At 44.1% G+C, this 24,867-nt stretch overlaps 1 protein-coding gene across 1 annotated transcript in view; it reads left to right on the forward strand.

Annotated features, from left to right (window-relative positions):
* Positions 1 to 24,867, forward strand: part of SERINC2 (serine incorporator 2) — a 178,086-nt gene that overhangs the window by 142,741 nt on the left and 10,478 nt on the right. The window contains exons 8-9 of the mRNA XM_069756675.1: positions 473 to 608; positions 874 to 1,080. Coding sequence (XP_069612776.1) covers positions 473 to 608; positions 874 to 1,080 — 343 coding nt within the window. The remainder of the gene's footprint in view (positions 1 to 472; positions 609 to 873; positions 1,081 to 24,867) is intronic.

The raw sequence follows: 24,867 nt of genomic DNA on the forward strand, positions 1-24,867 counted from the left end.
AAAAAAAAAAGTCAATCATCCTTATCAACAGAAAAATAAAAATGTTACAAGTCTCTGAACATGGGGACAAAAGCAAAAACCGTTTTTTCATCACTATAAAATGATCAATGCATACTTGGTATCGCCGTATTCTCACTGACGTGGACAATCATATTTCTTCACAAAGAGTGCCACAAAAAGAAAACTCCCAGAACAATAACTGAATTTTTTTTCATCACACTTGGATTTAAATGAATGGTTTCATTCAAAACGACAACTTGCCCTGCAAAAACAATGACCTTGTATGGCTATGTCGACAGAAAAATTAGTTATGGTCTTTGAAAAAAGTTGGGAAAAACAAAATGAAAATTCCCTAGACCTTAACAGGTTAATCATGCTTAGACAGTATGTGAAAAAATGATGGCGAAATGTAGTTTATTAAGCACATTTGCTAAATGACAGGGATGCTTAATGCTTGCTATTGCTATCTCAGACAGGACTTGTAATCCCACATTACTGGCTTTTGTGAACAACGGGACTACTGCATCGTCATCCAGTGTGGTTCAGTGGTGGGATGCTCCAAGCATTGTTGGACTAGTGATCTTCATCTTGTGTACTCTGTTCATTAGGTGAGTTTCAAAGAGCAGTCTGGGGTTCAGTTATGGCTTAACTTGCTGAGTGTCATCCATGTTTTATCTTACGACTCATTTATATACTGCACAGTTCTCAATATCTGTTGCATTCTTGTACAATAATAGTCCACTTATTTTAGTTATATAATTTTTGCTTTTGGAAGTCTAGCACTTCATGTTGCAATTCTTGTGCGGTTAACCTTGCCCTTTAAAATTTAAGACATTCTGCATTTCTCAACTTGGAGTTGTTCTATATTTACAGCATCCGCAGCTCCAACAACCGACAAGTTAATAAGCTAATGCAAACTGAAGACAACAGCGGAGATGGAGCAGTCCACACCAATGAAGACGGGGTGTATCGAGCATATGACAATGAAGAAGATGGTGTCAGCTACAACTACAGCTTCTTTCATTTCTGCCTCTTACTTGCCTCGCTCTACATCATGATGACCCTCACAAATTGGTATCTGTAAGTATAGACATTTAATTATCACATGTTCATCATGATATGAAAATCTGTTTTGGGGGTTATTCACATTTGGCAGAATTTTTAAATTCATTAACTTTTTGTATTTGAATTGAGGTTCAGAGAAATATTTGCTTTCTGCAAAAAAAACAGCCTTATTTATAGGGAATCTGTCGGCATGTGTTTGCTATGTAATTTAGGAGAAGCATGATGGTGGGGCTGAGAGACTCATTTCAGGAATCAAAGAGAAAACCAATATCGTGGGCTCAAGAGCCCTGCCAAGGATGGGAAAATCCAAATGTATAGTAAAATAAAGTTTCTTTATTCATGCAACACGTTTCAGAGTCAATAGAATTTAATCAGACATACAACGTTTATATGCCTGATGGAATCATATTGACTCTAAAACACGTTGCATGAATAAAGAAACTTTATTTTTCTATACATTTGGATTTTCCCATCCTTGGCAGCGCTCTTGAGCCCCCCCGATAATGTTTTTCAACTTGGCTTACTGGTCCCTATTGGTGTCTTCAGGAATCTGTGGCAGTAGCTCCAACCTTGGGAGGTTAATCTATACACGTATACCAGTGTTGTGCCTCGCACAACTGCCTTAGGTGAGTTAATAGCGTTCACCTACCTTTCTTCACTGCTGGGGTATTGCACTTAGGAGCGCTCTTCTTTCACTTTCAATTCCAGCATCCTGCCCCATACCAGTTCCCTACCACATCTGTGCTGTCACTCACTGCCCAACCTGCACTCCGTGCCCAGTACCACCAGTCTCCTACACCACCCATCATGCCCCAAACACATCCCTCTTCTCCACCCTCCACCTCTTCTGCCTCCCAATCCCTCCACTCCTCAAACCTTCCATATTCCCAACACTACTCCCGGTTTCATGTCCACCTGTTCTCTTACTTTCTCCACCCCTTCACCTTCTGTTTTTCTGTTTATGAGTAAAACAGGTACAATACTTTGGGTTAAAAAGGTAATAAATGTTTAAGAAATCACAATCGGGTACAATACATTGGGTAAAACATATACAATACTTTGGTTAAAAAGGTAATAAACAAGGTAATATTGGGTAAAAAAAAGGTAACAAACTTTGGGAAAATCCCAACCAGGTACAATACTTTGGGTAAAACAAGGTGAAATACTGTTGATAACACGGTCCAAAACACAAATTTCAAACTGTTTCATCCTGCCAGTCTACTCTTCCTTGAGGTGACATAAAGTATTCAGCAAATGTGTCCCTCATTCTGGAAACTGACACAGAACTTCTAAAAGTAATGTTCTGATAGTCATGTAAGGTAGTTTCTTCAGAGTGGTTATCAATGGAAATCTGTTCCTTGCATATAACAAAATTGTACAGGACCACACAAGCTTTTACCACCTCATCAACAGTGCCAGCCTTCAGGTTGATAGCGGTCTAGAGCACTCGCCATTTGGCTGTTAGAATCCCAAAAGCGCACTCCACCATTCTTCGTGCTCGTGTTAGGCGGGAATTAAAAATTTGTTTAGTTGCCGTCAATCCACTACTGGAGTATGGTTTCAGCAAGTGCTCCAATAGTTGAAAGGATTCATCTCCAACACATAAAAATGGCATTGGTGGTCCAGAGGTTTCAGGAAGCTTTCTTGGTGGTGGAAATTCAAAGGTGTTTCCAGAGATGACGCCCCATTGCAGACACTTTAAACACTTGTGAATCATTGGAACATCCATAGGCCCCAATATCGACCGCTATAAATTTGTATTCAGCGTCTGCAATGGCCATGAGGACGATGGAGAAATATAATAATTTTTGTAGTTAAAATATTCCGATCCAGATCCAGCAGGTTTTACGATGCGTATATGTTTCCCGTCCACAGCTCCCAAGCAATTGGGAAACTGACAAATTTGTAGGAATTTGTCCACAATCTCCAGCCAACTCTCCGTTTTGGGATGTGGTATAAATTCCGCATGTAAACAGTCCTACAATGCACAGCAGGTGTGCTTGACAATTCCGGATATGGTGGAAATCCCAAGTCGGAACTGGAAATGGAGTGACGAAAAGGATTCTCCAGTTGCAAGGAATCTGTGAAAATAAAATGCAAAAATTAGTACAAAATTGTAGTAATAACATTACAGTTATAAGTCAGCTTTACCAGTTGGCGATACAATAAAAATATTTAAAAACTACCAGCAACAACATTACAATTATAAGTGTGCTTTAACAGTAGGAGATACAATAAAAATGGCTTACCTAAGATTCACCATCAGACGCTCTGCCGGTAAAACAGAGAAGCGGCAATAAGTATCACTTCTTGCCATGAGGTGTCCAATCTTTTCCACCAACACATTTAAGTTCTCCCCTTTCATCCACACGTAGCTGAAAAACTTCTCTGGGTTTCCTCATAGGTCCATGTATTAAGTTGAATAGACTCCCCGCGTCATTCTCTGTGCTGTGATGGGGTAGATCCACAAACCCCGTCGCCACTGACTCATGATGCGCTGCTGTCTCGCTGTCTCGCTTTCAAACGATTCGCCTCCACAGTAAAGTCCACTGTAATCTTCAGAATGTTCGCAATCACTCCTTCCATCTTGCTCTCCAACCACTTGCTCTCCAACCTGTCAAAGATGGGCTGTAGGAACACTGTATATATAGGTTTTTAGTAGGCAATCACGTTTGGGAGCCTCCCATGGGCGTTTTTAAAAACCTGATCTGTCGTAAAACAGATAAAAAAATGGATGAAGAACTCCGATTTATTGCCGGAGAGAATGCCAAGAGTGTGTAAAGCAGTCATCAAAGCAAAAGGAGGCTAATTTGAAGAACCTAGAATATAAGACATAATTTTAGTTGTTTCACACTTTTTTGTTAAGTATATAATTCCACATGTGTTAATTCATAGTTTTGATGCCTTCAGTGTGAATTTACAATTCTCATAGTCTTGAAAATACAGAAAAATCTTTAAATGAGAAGGTGTCCATACTTTTGGTCTGTACTATACACATTCCAAAATCAATGTAAGTCAATGTAGACTATTCTTATAAATGTCATATGTAAATAAATTATTTGAAACCCACCCAATGTTAAGTCACATTAGTAAGGCCGGGTTCACATAGTGTTAATGGCGTCCGTTAGACGGACTACGTTACACCGTGGCATAACGCGGTGGTAACGTAATCCCTATCGCTGCCATTAACTCCTATGTCAGACGCATCGCTGGCGCATGCCCACAATGGTTCCGATCTCCCCAAACCATCAACAGGTGAGCACGGAGAGTGTCGCCTCTCCGTATCCTCTCCTGCAACGTGGGATGCCACACCTGAGCTAATTCTTAGGGGCAACGGATCCCTTCAAGGGCACCGATCTCTCCCGGAAGCCACGCACACACTATGGCACGCTAAGGCGGCTCCGCCTGCTTTTCTGGTGCTTCTCGCCTGCCATGGGAACACTCAATTTTCTCGGCCACTATAACACTTCTACCATCCGCCGCTGCAGAAATTTAGTCCCTGGCTTTGGCATATTCATGGAAGTCTCGAGGCTCCTCCCACATCGTGTCTGTGGCTCCGCCCCCAAATTGGCGCTTCTCGCTCTCTGTGAGATTTTACCACCTCTGCAACTCCCGGTGGCCATCTTGGTCCGCCCGGCCAGCTCACACAGGGGTGACGGTTTTTGCATTAAAAGGGCATAACGACTCTACATCAGTACCCGGGTAAGGAAGTACCTGACCAGTATGCCCTGGTCTTAAAGGCTCATGACCAGTATGCCCTTGTCTTACGCACATGATCAGTATGCCCTGGTCTTAAAGGCACATGACCAGTATGCCCTGGTTTTAAAGGCACATGACCAATATGCCCTGGTTTTAAAGGCACATGACCAGTATGCCCTGGTTTTAAAGGCACATGACCAGTATGCCCTGGTTTTAAAGGCACATGACCAGTATGCCCTGGTCTTAAAGGCACATGACCCGTAGGCCCTGGTTCTTAACATGACCAGTATGCCCTGCTCTTAAAGACACAAGACCAGTATTTCCTAGTCTTAATGGCGCACATCCAGTATTCCCTGGTCTTAAAGGCACACAACCAGTATTCCCTAGTCTTAAATGTATATGACCAGTGTTCACTGGTCTTAAGGGCACATGATCAATCCGAAGCCAGTCACCCTAAATGAGCTCAGGAGCCCTCCGCCGCTGATCCCAGTTTATCCCAGAGTACCTAGTCCTCCTCAGTGGGCTTTGTCACTAACCGCAATCCATGGTTTCTCTGACCAAGGGATTGAATCCCTCCGTGAACCCTCTGTGGTTCGGAGTGCTCGCAGGACCGATATACAAGGTCCCTCTCATACATGGGAGCCGTCGGCCAGCAGGGGCCGCAAGTATTCTAGAAACGTACAGGCATCTAGAAAACGGAAGTTTCATTTCCTGATCTCTCCCCAATGATTTGGTGAGAACAAGGTTCTGAATATGGATTGGAGATTGCCTTGGATTGCCAGAGCTTCAGAAAAGGATGGACTCGCCTATTTATATCATCAACCAAATTGACGAGCGATTCATTGGACAGAAGCCTCTACGTGGCATGCCATACCTGGTCTGATTTTTAAGGGCGACGGGTCCTTTAAAGGGCACCAATCTCCCCACACCATCAACAGACGAGCACATGGAGTGTCGCCTCCATGTATCCTCTTCTGCATCCAGGCCTAACGCCAGACAACCTGCCCTGTCCACCCAGGACCTCAACTCTGGGGATGTACAGAGGCACCCCTTTTTGGCATCCAAGCACCCCCCTATGCATCACCATTATTTAGCGGATGATGCAAGAAGGCAGAGGATTCCTCTCCACTTCCCTGTTAAGAGGATGGTGGATCGAGGGTTCCTAATTTTCTACTCTGCACGACGATGGTAAGAGACATTTTTTCCTGACCTGCTGAATGCAGCCCCACATTCTGCCATTTGGCAGACTAAGGGTACTTTCACACTAGCGTTTTTTGTAAATCCGTCACAATGCGTCGTTTTGCTGAAAAAACGCATCCTGCAAAAGTGCTTGCAGGAGGCGTTTTTTCCCCATAGACTTCTATTGGCGACGCATTTGCGACGGATTTGCACACTTCGCATCAGTCTTGCGACGGATGCGTCGTGCTTTGGCGGACCGTCGGAAAAAAAAACCCCTACATGTAACGTTTTTTTTCTCCCGACGGACCGCTTTTTCCGACCGCGCATGCGCGGCCGGAGCTCCGCCCCCACCTCCCCGCACCTTACAATGGGGCAGCGGATGCGCCGGAAAAATGCATCCGCTGCACCCATTGTGCAAAGCGTTAAATGCTAGTGTCGGAATCTCTCCCCGACGCATTGCGATGGGGAGATTCCGACGCTAGTGTGAAAGAAGCATAACCGGGTAGAATTTCTTGTGGTATACCTACCAGTATCCCTGCCCTATTTATTATCAATTAAAATACCATGGACGGTCGGATAGCAAATCTGGTTCGTTCCGTCTTGTGGCTTCCGGTTCAACGCTCTACCCTTCCTTAGCCGCCACTTGGGTTGCTTGAGCAATAGTCTCCTGGTCGGAGACCTTAACTACTTCGATTCACACAAGTAACCTTTCCCCGAAGACAGTACAGCTGGCCAATCAAATCTTCTGAGCGTTGGACTAACAAGGGATCGTATCTTTTCTACAGACCCAACCAGCAGTGGAAGTGTTGTCCAGGACAGTCTAGATCAGGGGTGTCAGACTGCATTCCTCGAGGGCCGCAAACAGGTCATGTTTTCAGGATTTCCTTGTATTGCACAGGTGATAATTTAATCACCTGCACAGAATGATTCCAGCACCTTGTGTATTGCAAAGGAAATCTTGAAAACACGCATGGTCTGAGGCCCTCGAGGAATGCAGTTTGACACCCCTGTTCTAGATCTAAGGGATCTTGGTTCCAAAAAGGGGGAATGAAAAGCAAGACCAGTCCTGGACCTCAAATTTTTAACAACCTCTGACAAGGTCCTCCTTTTTCGGATGGAGTTCCTCCGCTCAGCCTTTACTTCAACGGAAAAAGGTGGAGTTTCTGGCATCCATCGACATTCTAGATTCTTACCCTTATATTCCTATTTTTCCCCTCTACAATAATCCCTTCGCCTTTCCATTCGCGAACAGCATTTTCAATTCACGACCGCACCCAGAGTGTTCGCAAGGGTCATGGCGGTTGTCATGTTCCTCTTGCACCCTAGAAGCATGGTTGTCCTGCCCTATTTGGTCAACTTTCTAGCCGCTCTTCCAGGACTACGCTGAGTCATCTATATCACTTGCGATACCCTTTCACCTGGGCTCGCAGCTAAACTTAGACAAGTTTTCCTCATTTCCAGCCCAGCAGATTCTTTTTGAGGATGATCCTGCACAAGAAGGATGGTAATTTTCTCTCTCGAGTCAAGGTCGTGGCCCTTCAACAGGGAGCTCGCGCACTTGATCATTCATCCCCTCAGTTCATTCAGTTCGCTAGGAGGGTTTTGAGGAGAAATGGTGACGACAATGGAAGCAGTTTCCTTCGCTCCGCTCGTTTTCAGCAAGTCAATCAGGCTTTCAAAGGGTAGTCTCTGAGCTCCTTCCTCATCCAGGGCCTTCTCCTTGTCCAATGGTTATTGGTGAATACCAATGCCAGTCTTCTTCTCCCGATCATTGCTCTGGGGATCCGAACAGTTTGGCTAATTCTACAGCAGGTCCACTGCCTTCAGGCGGGTCACCCCATCCGTCTTCAATTGGATAATGCCACGGCTGTGCCATACGTCAATCATCTAGTAGGTACCCACAGTCAAGCGCCGTGGCCGAGGTACCTCACACTCTCTGATGGGCCAAGTTCTTTGGTGATCTCGACAGTACATATCCCTGGAGTAGAACACTGGGCAGCAGGCATAGTCAGCCGTCAGGGTTTCTCCTCAAGTGAGTGGCAACTTCACCCGGAAGTCTTCCATCAGATCTGCCTTCACTGGAGTACTCCAGATGTAGGTCGGATGGCGTCCAAACTGAACGCCAATGTACTCGAGTTCATGGTTCAGCCTGGAGATCCCAGAGCATTGCAGTGCATGCTCTGTTCTTCCATGGTACCAATTTCCATAACCCCTCTTCCACTACTTCCGAGATCTTTTGGATGCAGGAAGGGCCCCAGTGATCCTGGGAGACCCGCACTGACCATGTCAGGATTCCTCGCTTGCGGTACTAGTATTTTTCCGTCTTATTACAACAAAACTGCAAATATGGACTTCCTCGCAAGGGAGTCTTCACCTGTGGTTCTTCTCTACCGCATGCCATTAGATCTTTGGGACCTTAATGGTCCTGGGGATCTTACAGTAGACTCCTTTTTTGATCCGAACAGACTTTACTATCAGGAAAAGTCGCTCCCTTTTTTCTCTGCGCTTTTGTCATCCTGATGAGTCTTCAGAGCTTGCCGCTCTGTTCTTTCAGACTTTTTTCCTTATCACCATCAAGGCAAGGTTGCCCTCATGCCATCCCCTTCCCTTGTTACCAAGATGGTATTATATTCCCACTGTTACAGGGGCATCATCCTTCTCTCATCTTTCGGCTCCAGTCCACAAAACGGAATGGGTTCTGCATAATCTGGATGAAGTGAGTGCTCCGAGTATGTACGTATCGAGGACGGCGTCCTTCCGAAGGTTGGACACTTTATTTGGGCTTCCCAACAGTAAGAAGAAGGCTTCCTGATGGTCACAGGAAGGGTTTAGCCATTTCATCAGACATGCAAGCCCAGTGGATTCGTTTCACCATCCAGGAGTCCTTCCGTGATAGATGTCAGCCTATCTCCCTGTCTGAGGGCTCTAGGCACCAGACGTCGCAAGCACGGCTGCAAGCTTGCGGATTCGTCCAGTCCGCATGCATTTTTGAAGCACTATAATTCCCACACTTCCACAGATGTGAGTCTGGGCAGGCAGACTCTGCAGGCCGCGGTGGCGCACTTGTGAGTAGCGGTTACACAGGGCCTGATCTATTGTTGTCCCCACCCAGGGACTGCTTTGGGAAGTCCCACGGTCTGTGTCCCCCAATGAGGCGAAGAAGAAATAGGGATTTTTGTGTACTCACCGTAAAATCTTTTTCTCCGAGCCATTCATTGGGGGACACAGCTCCCACCCTGTTATTAGCTTGTGCTTGTTTTTATAATTTGACATGCTATACTCTCATATGTAATCTAACATGCTAAACGCTCATATGTTGTTATTGATCTCCTACTGCTTTTGCACCGAACTGGTTAGCTGAGAGCGAGCAGGAGGGTGTATACTGCAGGGGAGGAGCTAACTTTTTTGTATCACTTAGTGTCAGCCTCCTATTGGCAGCCACACCCACGGTCTGTGTCCCCCAATGAATGGCTCGGAGAAAAGGATTTTACGGTGAGTACACAAAAATCCCTATTTTTTTTTTTTTCCCAATTTTTATTTTTTTAATTTTTCTCCATGTTCACAAAATGATAAAACTGACGTGTGATCATGATTCTCCAGGTCATTACGAGTTTGCGCATACCAAATGTGTATAGATTAGTTGTTGGTTGTTTTTTTTTTCGTTTAAGTGGTGAAAAAAAATCCAACGTTTGTGTATGTATATAAAAAATAAATACATTGCCATTCCAAATTTTCCGAGACCCGTAGCATCTTCATTTTTTGTGGTCTGGGTGAGGACTTATTTTTGCACACTGAGCTATTGTTTTTATTGATACCATTTTGGGGTAAATATGATGTTTTGATCACCTGCAATGTTGAGGCGACCAAAATAATTAATTCTGGCGGTTTGATTTTTTTTCTCTTTACGCTGTTTACCAATCACAATAATTCTTTTTATATTGTAATCTGGTATTTCTGAACGCGGCGATACCAAATGTGTTTTTTTCCATTGTTTTATTTTGAATAGGGCAAAATTTGATTTGATTTTTACATTTTCATTTTCTTTAACCCCTTCGCCCCGAAGCCTGTTTTCATCTTCCTGACCAGGCCAATTTTTACAATTCATTGTCACTTTAAGGTCATAACTCTGGAATGCTTCAACGGATCCTGGTGATTGAGATTTTTTTTTGTGGCATATTGTACTTCATAATAACGGTAAAATAACTTGTGATTTGTGAATGGAAATTTGGCGAAAATTTTGAAAATTTCCCAATTTTTAAACTTTTAATTTTTATGCCCTTAAATCAGTCATATCGCACAAAATAGTTAATAAATTACATTTTCCACATATCTACTTTACATCAGCACCATTTTGGAACTAAATTTTTTTTTGTTCTTAAATTAGAAGGGTTAAAAGTTGACCAGATTTTTCATTTTTTCAACAAATTTTACAAATTTTTTTTTTTTAAGGACCACATCACATTTGAATTCACTTTGAGGAGTCTATATGAAACAAAATACCCAAAAGTGACACCATTCTAAAAATTGCACCTTTTAAGGTCCTCAAAACCACATTCAAGAAGTTTATTAACCCTTCAGGTGCTTCACCGGAGATGAAGCTATGTAGAAGGAAAAAAATGAACATTTAACTTTTTAGTCACAAAAATGATTTTTCAGCCCAGATTTTTTTTATTTTCACATGGGTTAAAAGAAAAAATCGATTATAAAAGATGTTATGCAATTTCTCCCGAATACGCCGATACCCCATATGTGGGGGAAACCATTGTTTGGGCGCACTGCAGGGCTCGGAAGGGAAGTAGCACCTTTTGACTTTTTGAACGCAAAATTGACTGGAATTGAGAGCAGACGCCATATCGCGTTTGCAGAGCCCCTGATGTGCCTAAACATTGGAAACCCCCACAATTGACACAATTTTGGAAACTGGACCCCTTCAAGGAACTTATCTAGGTGTGTTGAGCACTTTAAACCCCCAGGTGCTTCACAGAAGTTTAGAACTTAAAGCAGTGAAAATAAAAAAAATCACATTTTTTCCACAAAAAAGATCCTCAAAAGTTGTTGAGCAATTTCTCCTGAGTATGTCGATACTCCATATGTGGAGAAAAACCACTGTTTGGGCACATGGCAAGGTTCGGAATGGAACCAGTGACGTTTTGGATTGCCGACTGTGATGGATTGGTCTGCGGGCATCATGTTGCATTTGCAGAGCCCGTGATGTGCCTAAACAAGTGACCCCATTCCAGAAACTACACCCCTGAAGAAATTTATCTAGAGGCTTAGTTTTATAGTAATGATTATAATGCTTTTGGTTTTACTGGTGCATGAATTGATAATGTGGTTTTTGTGTGTAAGATGTGGGTGCAGCAATTCCCACACAATCTGCATGTCCTTACCCTCGTAGACCCTAAATCTGTGGGTGTACTCTGAGGTACTCTCCCACAGTTTGTACAGTTTTAATCCATACCTGGCACTCTTCCTGGGCAGATATTGTCGGAATTGTAGCCTCTCTTTTGAAATGAACCAGAGATTCACACCTCTGGGGTGTGTTCTTCTCAGCAAATTTTCTGCTGAAGTGTTCAACTATTGGCCGAATTTTATATAGATGATCAAAGTTTGGATCGTATCAGGGAGGACACTGCCCATTATCACTATAATGCAAACATTTTTGGATCGCTTCAAATCGTGTCCTTGTCATGGCCATGCGGAATACCAGTGTACTGTAGAGAATATCCGTACTCCAGTATTGGCGAAGCTTTGGTTTTCGGATTAAGCCCATATGCAGCACAATTCCCAAAAATGTCATCATGTCTGTTGCATTTAAAGGGGTCCATGTGGCATATGAGGACGTGGGATTTTGGGTGAAAAATTGATGGGCATACAGGATTATTTGGGCCACCATACCATTTATTAGTCCCTCACTGAAAAATAATTTGAAGAAGTCAATTTCAGTGAGGCCCGTGGTGTCAAACTGGGGTCCTGAGCTGCCGATGAAATCTGGAATGACGGGCTAATAATTTTCGGGGGGTGCAATCCGTATGGGATCGATTACTGCAGGAGCTGCCTGGGTCCTAGGGTGCCTAGCTTGGGTGTCTTTCCTCACTAGATGAGGAGGAATAGAGAAATGTGGGATCTTCCTCACTGCATGAATACGTGTCGGAGGCAAGAAAGGCGTATGCCTCCTCTGGTGAATAGCGTCTTCTTGACGAATGGGTCATTTTTATTTTTTTTTCCAAACCCCAGGAATGTGTGTACAAGTGGTGCTTTTACACGTGTAATGTGTGGGGTTTCTGTATAGGGTACTATTTATTATTAAAAAAAACAGAGAAAGAGAGAAAGAAAAAATGTGGAAGGAACAAGAAAAAAAATGAAAAGTAAAAGCAAATGTAAAAAAATGAATTTGTTTATAAAAAAAATAGACATTCACTACACTAATGCCCTCCCTGTAAATTTACCCAACGCAAATAATTCTTAGATTTATATTACACCAACATCCTAGACAAGCCAACTAGGACTGGTATGGGTTATACCCAGTGGAGCTCACCACTTAAATTGAAAACAGAAAAGTGAATGGAGCTTACAGTCACCAATCACATCATAATAGTACAAAATATTTAAATAGAAATTGTTTTAAAAAGACAATCCGTCACATATTTCACAAAGCAGTTATCAGAACAGAGAAATTTGAACATGGTTACAGGTATACCCAAAAACAGGTGTCACATCGCAAACACCTAAATGTGGGACGGAATACTCAAAAATAAAGTAGTCCTCTTTCAGAGGAAAAATTTCCCATCCAACGTGACAGTGCACAGGGTTATTACAACCATAATGAAAGGTATCAGAAACTACCCATTAATTCATAAGTATAAAAAAATACGTTTTTCAAGGGTCTATGACCACTAGAGCAATCAGTGCAATAGAGAGGTTAGTGTTTTCCAATTAGAAGTTCTTACCCATGTATATGTATGATGCTTTACTGGTTAATAAAAAGGGGGGAACCCCTATTTTTAATAACCAACAAAGGCTAAATAAACAGACAGCTGGAGGCTGATCTTAATAGGCTGAGAAGGGGCCATGGATATTGACCCCCCTTCCCAGACTAATACCACAAGCTCTTAGCTGCCCCAGAAATGAAGAGCCTTGGCTCTTCCCATTGCCCTGTTGTGTTGGCAAACGGAGTAATAGTTCATGGGGTTGATGTCAGCTGTGTAATGTCCACTGACATCAAGCCCAGAGGTTAGTAATGGAAAGATGTCTGTAAGACATTGTCACACTGGGTGAGGGAGAGTCTGGGTGCATAGGAAGAGGGTGGGGGAGCCCAAACACTAGGAAAGGTGGGAGTGCAGACGCCTAGACTTATGTGATAAACACCCTGTTTGCTCTTACTTTGCTAAATAGGTTACGCACCTATCACCGATCAGGAACCTAATCCCTGACTGCCCCAAGTGATACGCCATGGATAGTGAGAGGACGGGGTAGGCACTAGACAGACCCCACTACAACTAAAGACAAAGCAGGAAGACAAATGAGGGAATACACTTAGCTTGAGACGACACGAGAGCCCACACCAGCAATCCTCCAAGAAGATCCAAGAAGAAACTAGTCGACTTCTAGCACTTCCAACAGAGAGAGATAAATAGAGCAATCACCGGCGCCTTGCTGAAGCGACTAAAGGTATTTAAGCCCTTAGCAGCGGTTTGTTAATCTGCAGCTGACAGTGAAGATCACCGCTAGGTCCTAGAGGGAGAAGGCTATCACTCCACAGCAGAGATGCAATATCCAGAATGTGCCTGCAGAGCCAGGTGCATTGACCTCCTAAAGCCGGATCCAGAATGACAGTCTGACACACCCATGACAGTAGCCCCCCTTCTTCGAGTGGCCTCAGGACACAGTTTCTCAGGGTGAGAAGCATGGAACAAATGAGCCAGCCTAGGGGCATTCACTTCTGATCCAGAAACTCACATCCTCTTTTCTGAACCATAACCCCTCCAGTGCACCAAGTACTGCTGGGAATGATGCTGAAGATGAGAATCAATAATCCTCAAACTCTGGAACTCCAAATTACCATCAGCAATGATTGGGGATGGTAGCGGGGGAAAGGACACGAGGTTCAACATATTTCTTGAGCGAGACCTGTGGAACACATTGTGGATCTTAATAGCCTGGGGTAATTCAAGACGAAAAGCTGCAGGGTTAATGATGGTGGTTATTTTATAGGGGCCAATAAACCTAGGTCCCATAGTCCAGGAAGGGATCTTCAACTTGAAATTTCTGGTAGACAACCACACAGTCATTCACACTTGGATCCGGACCTGGCGAGCCTTTCTTGTCAGCCATACTTTTGTACCTGTGTCCCATGATCTTAAAATTACTCTGAACTCCCTGCCACACAGCAGAGAGCGACAAAGCAAAATGTTCCTCCTCAGGGACTCCCGAAGCCCCTCCCCCACCAAAAGTACAAAACTGTGGATGGAAACCGTATGCACCAAAGAATTGTTATTTCGGTAGATTCTTGACGATGATTATTAATAGCAAACTTGGCCAATGGCAAGTAAGAAGCCTAATCATCCTGGTTTTCGGAGACATCAAAACCTGAGGTAAGGCTCTAAATTCTAATTAATGCACTCGGTTTGTCCATTTGTCTGATGATGGAAAGAAGAGCAAAAAGACAGCTGCACCCCCAGTCGAGAACGGAAATTTTTCCAGAACTTATAAACAAATTGGGTCCTCCGATCTGATGCCAATCGGAGGGAACCCTGTGCAGTTTCACGATCTCACTAATAAAAACCTGAGCAAGAGTCTTGGCATTTGGAAGTGCCGGTGATGCGATGTAATGCACTATTTTACTGAACTGAATGTACGACCACCAGAACCACCGTCTTGCCTGCTGATATCGGTTGGTGAGTGGGTAAGAAGGTGGGTGGGTAAGAAGTGGGGTCTTCCTCGGTCTCCTACCATACAGTCCCTTTTCATTCAAATGCCGACGGATAATACGGGTTGACACTGTTGTACCCTCGGACTGCAGGGCAGCTTGAACTTGTTTGGATGTTAGTCGAGGTTCTTTATCCAAAATCCTCACAATCTTGCATTGAAATCTCTAGTCAATTTTTCTTTTCCGTCCACATCTAGGGAGGTTAGCCACAGTGCCATGGGCTTTAAACTTCTTGATGACACTGCGCACGGTAGACACAGGAACATTCAAGTCTTTAGAGATGGACTTGTAGGCTTGAGATTGCTCATGCTTCCTCACAATTTCAAGTTTCTCAAGTCCCCAGACAGTTCTTTGGTCTTCTTTCTTTTCTCCATGCTCAATGTGGTACACACAAGGACACAGGACAGAGGTTGAGTCAACTTTAATCCATGTCAACTGGCTGCAAGTGTGATTTAGTTATTGCCAACACCTGTTAGGTGCCACAGGTAAGTTACAGGTGCTGTTAATTACACAAATTAGAGAAGCATCACATGATTTTTCGAACAGTGCCAATACTTTTGTCCACCCCCTTTTTTATGTTTGGTGTGGAATTATATCCAATTTGGCTTTAGGACAATTCTTTTTGTGTTTTCATTTAAGACAAACTAAATGAATATAATACCAAATAATTTGTGTTTGCAATCATTATCATGAAGAAAATGAGTATTATCTGACAGAATTGCAGGGGTGTCAATACTTTTGGCCTGACTGTATTACTTCATTATTATTTGCCTCACTCAGCTGAATGGCAGACTGGAGAACACGCCATTTTGATGCCATAATGCCAAAGGCGCACTCCACCAGTCGCCTTGCCCGTGAAAGTCTGACATTAAGTACACGCCGCCGGTGATCCAGGTTTGCGCTGGGGATAAGTGTTATGACCTGGTGGTCAGGACAATAATGGACCTGGTGGTTAAGAGCACACGGAATGACCAGATAGTTACTGATAATATAGGACGAGCTCTTGGACATGGGAACTCTGCTGACCGCAATCCCTAATCCTATCAACCACACTAGAAATAGCCGTGGATTGCGCCTAACACTCCCTATGCAACTCGGCACAGCCTAAGGAATTAGCTAGCCCTGAAGATAGAAAAATAAAGCCTACCTTGCCTCAGAGAAATTCCCCAAAGGAAAAGGCAGCCCCCCACATATAATGACTGTGAGTAAAGATGAAAATACAAACACAGAGATGAAATAGATTAAGCAAAGTGAGGCTCGACTTACTGAACAGACTGAGGATAGGAAAGGTAGCTTTACGGTCAGCACAAAAACCTACAAAAAGACCACGCAGAGGGCGCAAAAAGACCCTCCGCACCGACTCACGGTGCGGAGGCGCTCCCTCTGCGTCCCAGAGCTTCCAGCAAGCAAGACAACAATCAGAATAGCAAGCTGGACAGAAAAATGGCAAACCAGAGAAAAACAAGCAGTCACTTAGCTTCTGCTGGGAAGACAGGTCACAAAAACGATCCAGGAGAGAACTAGACCAATACTGGAACATTGACAGGTGGCATGGAGCAAAGATCTAAGTGGAGTTAAAAAGAGCAGCCAGCTAACGAATTAACCTCGTCACCTGTGGAAGGAAACTCAGAAACACCCACAGCCACCAGAGAAAGTCCATGGACAGAACCAGCCGAAGTACCATTCATGACCACAGGAGGGAGCCCGACAACAGAATTCACAACAGTACCCCCCCTTGAGGAGGGGTCACCGAACCCTCACCAGAGCCCCCAGGCCGACCAGGATGAGCCAAATGAAAGGCACGAACCAGATCGGCAGCATGAACATCAGAGGCAAAAACCCAGGAATTATCTTCCTGACCATAACCCTTCCACTTGACCAGGTACTGGAGTTTCCATCTCGAAATACGAGAATCCAAAATCTTCTCCACCACATATTCCAACTCCCCCTCAACCAACAGCGGGGCAGGAGGATCAACGGATGGAACCACAGGCGCCACGTATCTCCGCAATAACGACCTATGGAACACATTATGGATGGCAAAGGAAGCAGGAAGGGCCAAACGAAATGACACAGGATTGATAACCTCAGAAATCTTATACGGACCAATGAAACGAGGCTTAAACTTAGGAGAGGAAACCTTCATAGGAACATAATGAGACGACAACCAAACCAAATCCCCAACACGAAGTCGGGGACCCACACAACGCCGGCGGTTAGCGAAACGTTGAGCCTTCTCCTGGGACAATGTCAAATTGTCCACCACATGAGTCCAAATCTGCTGCAACCTATCCACCACAGTATCTACACCAGGACAGTCCAAAGACTCAACCTGCCCTGAAGAGAAACGCGGATGGAAACCAGAATTGCAGAAAAATGGCGAAACCAAAGTAGCCGAGCTGGCCCGATTATTAAGGGCGAACTCAGCCAAAGGCAAAAAGGACACCCAATCATCCTGATCAGCAGAAACAAAGCATCTCAGATATGTTTCCAAAGTCTAGAAAAAAAGAGAAGAAAGCAGATGCACTCACCAGATGCAGTTACAAAGCGTCCTTTATTTCAGTGCCAGTCGGCACATAATTCACGGCACGGGGGAGAGGGAAGTGGACACTCTCCCTGTCCACTTCCCTCTCCCCCGTGCCGTGAATTATGTGCCGACTGGCACTGAAATAAAGGACGCTTTGTAACTGCATCTGGTGAGTGCATCTGCTTTCTTCTCTTTTTTTCTGGATTGTCATGGACTATTTTTCTGCAGATTGCACCTCCTGGTTCATTTCTTAGACTGCTACACACCTCGTTGGTTTGTCACCGGTTTTCTCTATTTTTTAGAGCTGTGCCGCTCTCTCTTTCTCTTTTTGGTCGTTATATTCATATATGTTTCCAAAGTCTGATTAGTTCGTTCGGTTTGGCCATTTGTCTGAGGATGGAAAGCCGAGGAAAAAGACAAATCAATGCCCATCCTAGCACAAAAAGATCGCCAAAACCTCGAAACAAACTGGGAACCTCTGTCAGAAACTATGTTCTCCGGGATACCATGTAAACGAACCACATGCTGGAAAAATAATGGCACCAAATCAGAGGAGGAAGGCAATTTAGACAAAGGTACCAAATGGACCATCTTAGAAAAGCGATCACAAACCACCCAAATGACCGACATCTTTTGAGAGACGGGGAGATCCGAAATAAAATCCATAGAAATATGCGTCCAGGGCCTCTTCGGGACCGGCAAGGGCAAAAGCAACCCACTGGCACGAGAACAGCAGGGCTTAGCCCGAGCACAAGTCCCACAGGACTGCACAAAAGAACGCACATCCCGTGACAAAGACGGCCACCAAAAGGATCTAGCCACCAAATCTCTGGTACCAAAGATTCCAGGATGCCCAGCCAACACTGAACAATGAATCTCAGAGATAACTCTACTAGTCCATCTATCAGGGACAAACCGTTTCTCCGCTGGGCAACGGTCAGGTCTATCAGCCTGAAATTTTTGCAGCACCCGCCGCAAATCGGGGGAGATGGCAGACAAAATTACCCCCTCTTTGAGAATACCCGCCGGCTCAGGAACACCCGGAGAGTCAGGCACAAAACTCCTTGACAGGGCATCAGCCTTCACATTCTTAGAGCCCGGAAGGTACGAAACCACAAAATCAAAACGGGAGAAAAATAACGACCATCGAGCCTGTCTCGGATTCAACCTTTTGGCAGACTCAAGATAAGTCAAATTCTTGTGATCTGTCAAGACCACCACGCGATGCTTGGCTCCTTCAAGCCAATGATGCCACTCCTCGAATGCCCACTTCATGGCCAACAACTCTCGATTACCAACATCATAATTGCGCTCAGCAGACGAAAACTTTCTAGAAAAGAAAGCACATGGCTTCATCACCGAGCCATCAGAACTTCTTTGTGACAAAACAGCCCCTGCTCCAATCTCAGAAGCATCAACCTCAACCTGAAACGGGAGCGAAACATCTGGCTGGAACAACTCAGGGGCAGAAGAAAAACGACGCTTCAACTCCTGAAAAGCCTCTACAGCTGCAGAAGACCAATTGACCACATCAGCACCCTTCTTGGTCAAATCAGTCAACGGTTTAGCAACAGTAGAAAAATTAGCGATGAAGCACCGATAAAAATTAGCAAAGCCCAGGAACTTTTGCAGGCTCTTCACAGATGTCGGCTGGGTCCAATCGTAAATGGCTTGGACTTTAACAGGGTCCATCTCGATAGTAGAAGGGGAAAAAATGAACCCCAAAAATGAAACCTTCTGAACTCCAAAGAGACACTTTGACCCCTTCACAAACAAGGAATTCGCATGAAGGACCTGGAACACCATTCTGACCTGCTTCACATGAGACTCCCAATCATCCGAAAAAAACAAAATATCATCCAAATACACAATCAGGAATTTATCCAGGTACTCTCGGAAGATGTCATGCATAAAGGACTGAAATACTGATGGAGCATTGGAAAGCCCGAATGGCATAACCAGGTACTCAAAATGGCCCTCGGGCGTATTAAATGCTGTTTTCCATTCATTGCCTTGTTTAATACGCACAAGATTATACGCCCCTCGAAGATCTATCTTGGTGAACCAACTAGCCTCTTTAATACGAGCAAACAAATCAGACAGCAACGGCAAAGGATACTGAAATTTGACTGTAATTTTATTGAGAAGGTGGTAATCAATACAAGGTCTCAAAGAACCATCCTTCTTGGCCACAAAAAAGAACCCTGCTCCTAACGGTGATGACGACGGGCGAATATGGCCTTTCTCCAAGGATTCCTTTATATAACTCCGCATAGCGGCGTGTTCTGGCACAGATAAATTGAACAATCGGCCCTTAGGAAACTTACTACCAGGAATCAAATTAATTGCACAATCGCAATCCCTATGAGGAGGTAGGGCACTGGCTTTGGGCTCATCAAATACATCCCGATAATCCGACAAAAACTCTGGAACTTCAGAAGGAGTGGAAGACGAAATAGACAAAAATGGAACATCACCATGTACCCCCTGGCAACCCTAGCTGGACACAGACATAGATTTCCAGTCCAATACTGGATTATGAACCTGTAGCCATGGCAACCCCAAAACGACCACATCATGCAGATTATGCAACACCAGAAAGCGGATATCCTCCTGATGTGCAGGAGCCATGCACATGGTCAATTGGGTCCAGTACTGAGGCTTATTCTTGGCCAAAGGCGTAGCATTAATTCCTCTCAATGGAATAGGATACTGCAAGGGCTCCAAGAAAAAAACACAGCGCCTAGCATACTCCAAGTCCATCAAATTCAGGGCAGCGCCTGAATCCACAAATGCCATAACAGAATAGGATAACAAAGAGCAAATCAGAGTAACGGACAATAGAAATTTTGACTGTACCGTACCAATGGTGTCAGACCTAGCGAACCGCTTAGTGCGCCTAGGACAATCGGAGATGGCATGAGTGGAATCACCACAGTAAAAACATAGCCCATTCCGACGTCTGTTCTTGCCGTTCAGCTCTGGTCAAAGTCCTATCACATTGCAGAGGCTCAGGCCCATGCTCAGATAGTACCGCCAAATGGTGCACAGCTTTACGCTCACGCAAGCGTCGAACGATCTGAATGGCCAAAGACATAGACTCATTCAGACCAGCAGGCATGGGAAATCCCACCATGACATCCTTAGGATCTCTCTGAAGCCCTTTTCTGAAGATTGCTGCCAGGGCACATTCATTCCACTGAGTGAGCACAGACCACTTTCTAAACTTCTGACAATATATCTCCGCTTCATCCTGACCCTGCCACAGAGCCAGCAAGATTTTCTCTGCCTGATCCACTGAATTAGGTTCGTCATAAAGCAATCCAAGCGCCAGGAAAAACGCATCAACATCACGCAATGCCGGATCTCCTGGCGCAAGGGAAAATGCCCAGTCTTGAGGGTCACCACGTAACAAAGAAATAATGATCTTTACTTGTTGAACATGGTCACCTGAGGAGCGAGGTTTCAAGGCAAGAAACAATTTACAATTATTTTTGAAATTCAAGAACCTAGATCTATCACCAAAAAACAAATCAGGAATTGGAATCCTAGGCTCTGACATCGGATTCTGAACCACAAAATCTTGAATGTTTTGTACCTTTGTAGTGAGATTATCCATCAAAGAGGACAGACCTTGAATGTCCATGTCTACACCTGTGCTCTGAACCACCCAGATGTAAAGGGGAAAAGAGAGACAAAATACACTGCAAAGAAAAAAAAATGGTCTCAGAACTTCTCTTATCCCTCTATTGAGATGCATTAGTACTTTGGGCCACCTGTACTGTTATGACCTGGTGGTCAGGACAATAATGGACCTGGTGGTTAAGAGTACACGGAATGACCAGATAGTTACTGATAATATAGGACGAGCTCTTGGACGTGGGAACTCTGCTGACCGCAATCCCTAATCCTATCACACACACTAGAAATAGCCGTGGATTGCGCCTAACACTCCCTATGCAACTCGGCACAGCCTAAGGAATTAGCTAGCCCTGAAGATAGAAAAATAAAGCCTACCTTGCCTCAGAGAAATTCCCCAAAGGAAAACGCAGCCCCCCACATATAATGACTGTGAGTAAAGATGAAAATACAAACACAGAGATGAAATAGATTAAGCAAAGTGAGGCCCGACTTACTGAACAGACTGAGGATAGGAAAGGTAGCTTTGCGGTCAGCACAAAAACCTACAAAAAGACCACGCAGAGGGCGCAAAAAGACCCTCCGCACCGACTCACGGTGCGGAGGCGCTCCCTCTGCGTCCCAGAGCTTCCAGCAAGCAAGACAACAATCAGAATAGCAAGCTGGACAGAAAAATAGCTAACCAGAGAAAAACAAGCAGTCACTTAGCTTCTGCTGGGAAGACAGGTCACAAGAACGATCCAGGAGAGAACTAGACCAATACTGGAACATTGACAGGTGGCATGGAGCAAAGATCTAAGTGGAGTTAAAAAGAGCAGCCAGCTAACGAATTAACCTCGTCACCTGTGGAAGGAAACTCAGAAACACCCACAGCCACCAGAGAAAGTCCATGGACAGAACCAGCCGAAGTACCATTCATGACCACAGGAGGGAGCCCGACAACAGAATTCACAACAGATAAGGCCTCATGACATGCCTGGTCAATTGGAAGGCCTCATCTGCCACAAGTACATATGGCACTGGTTCAGCATTGGAGCCTGGGAGGAGTTGTGGTGGTGGGAGGTCCAACAGGTTTTCACGTAGCCGCCGACCCATAGTGAACGCATTGAAGACTCTAGAGTCTCCAGTTCGCCCATAAGCCCCAATATCTACAATTATAAACCTATAGTTACTGTCAACTACAGCTAACAGAACTACAGAGAAAAACTGCTTATAATTATAGAATTGTGTGCCCGTGTTCGGTGGCTTACGCACGTTGATATGTTTCCCAGCCAGGGCTCCAATACAGTGCGGAAATTGACAATAGTGTGAAAAAACACGGGCTATTTTGAGCCAATCTTCCATTTTGGGCTCCAGCATCACAAGTTCATGCAATTTTTCCCAGATTTGAACACGTGTTATGTACAATGCCTGAAATTGTTGACCACCCTATGAGAAATTCAAGATGTAATCCTTCATAAGATAAGCCAGTTGACAGGAATCTGAAAGCACAAAACCAAGAAAATATATATATATACGTTACAATGCTTAGACAAAACCATAGTAAAACAAAGTAATATGAGGGAAAAAAAGGCGGGAGAATAGTGTACCTTCATAAATTTACACTGGATAACAACATTTAACATTTACTACATATTTGTATAGGATAAAACATTTAGTAATCTAATTAAAAAATATGCTAGGTTGTTAAAATTAAAAAAAAATATATCAACATACAGTATATGAGGATGGTGATTACATACCGTAAGGTAAGGAGAAGACGCTCCTCTGCGGATATGCATTTCCGCATCCTGGTATCCTGATGCGTGATTCCTGGACGTACTGTCTCCAACAACATATCAAAGGTGGATATTGTCATCCGAGAGTAGTTGAAGAATTTTCCAGGATGTGTCTGCAGAGCTGAATATAGCCTGTGAAAGTGCCCTTTAGTGGAGCGTTGCTGCTAAAGTGGATGCACCCACATTCTTCTCCTCCTTCGCGGATCAACTATCACGGGGTATGGCTGGCCTAAGCGGCGTGACAAGATCCAATTAAATAACACCCGCTGAGTTGGTGAGAATTGCAGGTGGTCAGACATGTTGCACAAGTACCACCAAAACACCTACACAAGCACAGCAACAAAATAGCCATATGAGAGGGTTTCATCTGTTGTTGAGGCCTTAAATAGGATTAGGCTGATGATTTAAATTATTTTCAGGCCTCAAAACCATTTTGGCGTGTGGTTCCCAGGGTCTGGAGGAGAGGAGACTCTCCTTCAGGCCCTGGGATCCATATTCATGTAAAAAAATAATGAAAAATAAAAAACATGGATATACTCACCCTCGGACGGGCCCTGGATCACAGCGCTGCTAGCGTCTGCCTCTGTTCCTTAGAATGCAGTGAGTGAAGAGCCTTCGATGACGTCGCGGTCACATATATATTTTTTCCTCTCTTGTTCTCCTCTGCATAAACTTCAATGGTAATACATATTTCTCCATTGATAATTTGATCTGGATCTTTGTATACAGTGTCTTAATGCTATCACTGCGTTTTTCTATGAATCATTGTATGTCAATTGTATGTGTACCAATGTTGGGACTTTTAACTAGTGCACCAGTTTTGTTTTTGTTTTTTGTTCGATTCCAATTGCTGCACCTGTTGTTTAATTTTTGTCTATATATGTTTTGTTGCTCTGACCATATACCATACCTTGATTAAGACCTTAACAGGTCAAAACGCGTTGGTCGTATCATGTACCCCATCAATTGCTGTACCTCTGTTCTGTCTTCCTCCACGTAGGATGATGTGTGGATTCCAACATACGGCTAAACCTTCATCCACATCCCAGTAAACAGACTGTGTTGATGCTTAAGTCTTATTTATTAGGGTGATGATAACCAAAACTATAACGTTGAACAGTGGACAGTATTCATAGTAGATGATCGAATAGTGAATGATGTTGATGTACAAAGTGGATGTTCAGTGAATAATCATAGTGGATGACTGATCATAGTGGATGACTGGTGAAAAACTGTAAAGAATAACAGCATTTCAGTATATGCACATACAGGGTGCAATCACATAAATAACTGGGACATTACAGCAAGAATTATACAGAGTGCATTACACAGTAATTCTAACAGCACTGCCCTATTCTATACAAGAATGCATCTATCTACATGCAGAGTACACCTGAACCTAACTGCAAGCTGCAAAGCACATCTGCCTAACTATATCTGACTATAGGAGCTGCATAAGGCTTAAATACTAACACAAACATAAGATGCATTAAACCTTTATAAACGTACCGAGATCCGTTAGGACAGGGGTAAGAAAGTAAGCGAGACAGGAGCACGTGTGCCTCTCTGCAGATCTCAGGAAAAATGGCTACTGAAGCTGGTCTTCACAAGAAGAATGTGGGCGGAACTAACCCATAAGACATTGCTCTTAGGAGGGAAAGGTTGGTAAACAACATGAAAAGTAGGCAACTGATGACCTCCAGTGGCCACAACTTGAATAACATGATAATTAACTCTCTGCACATTAAGATGGGCAGAACACTCCCCGCTTGGCGTCAACAGATGCCACAATTAGGTTCTTTTGGGGAAAATAATAATACAAGCTCGGTAACGGGTCTGAGGAACAGTTTGTTTTCTCCAAGCTTGCACACTCTGACCTCTACTTTCCGCACTTTCCCATCTTTACCGGGCAGGGTCTTAATGACTAGGCCGAGTGGCCACTCGTTCCGATGTGACTGACTGTCTTTGACGAGTACAACATCGCCAGATTGAATGTTTGGGCGGTCTTTCTGCCACTTTGTCCTGCTTTGCAGAGTGGAAAGATACTGTTT

This window comes from Ranitomeya imitator, chromosome 3 (assembly GCF_032444005.1).
Source record: "Ranitomeya imitator isolate aRanImi1 chromosome 3, aRanImi1.pri, whole genome shotgun sequence".
Taxonomy (NCBI): domain Eukaryota; kingdom Metazoa; phylum Chordata; class Amphibia; order Anura; family Dendrobatidae; genus Ranitomeya; species Ranitomeya imitator.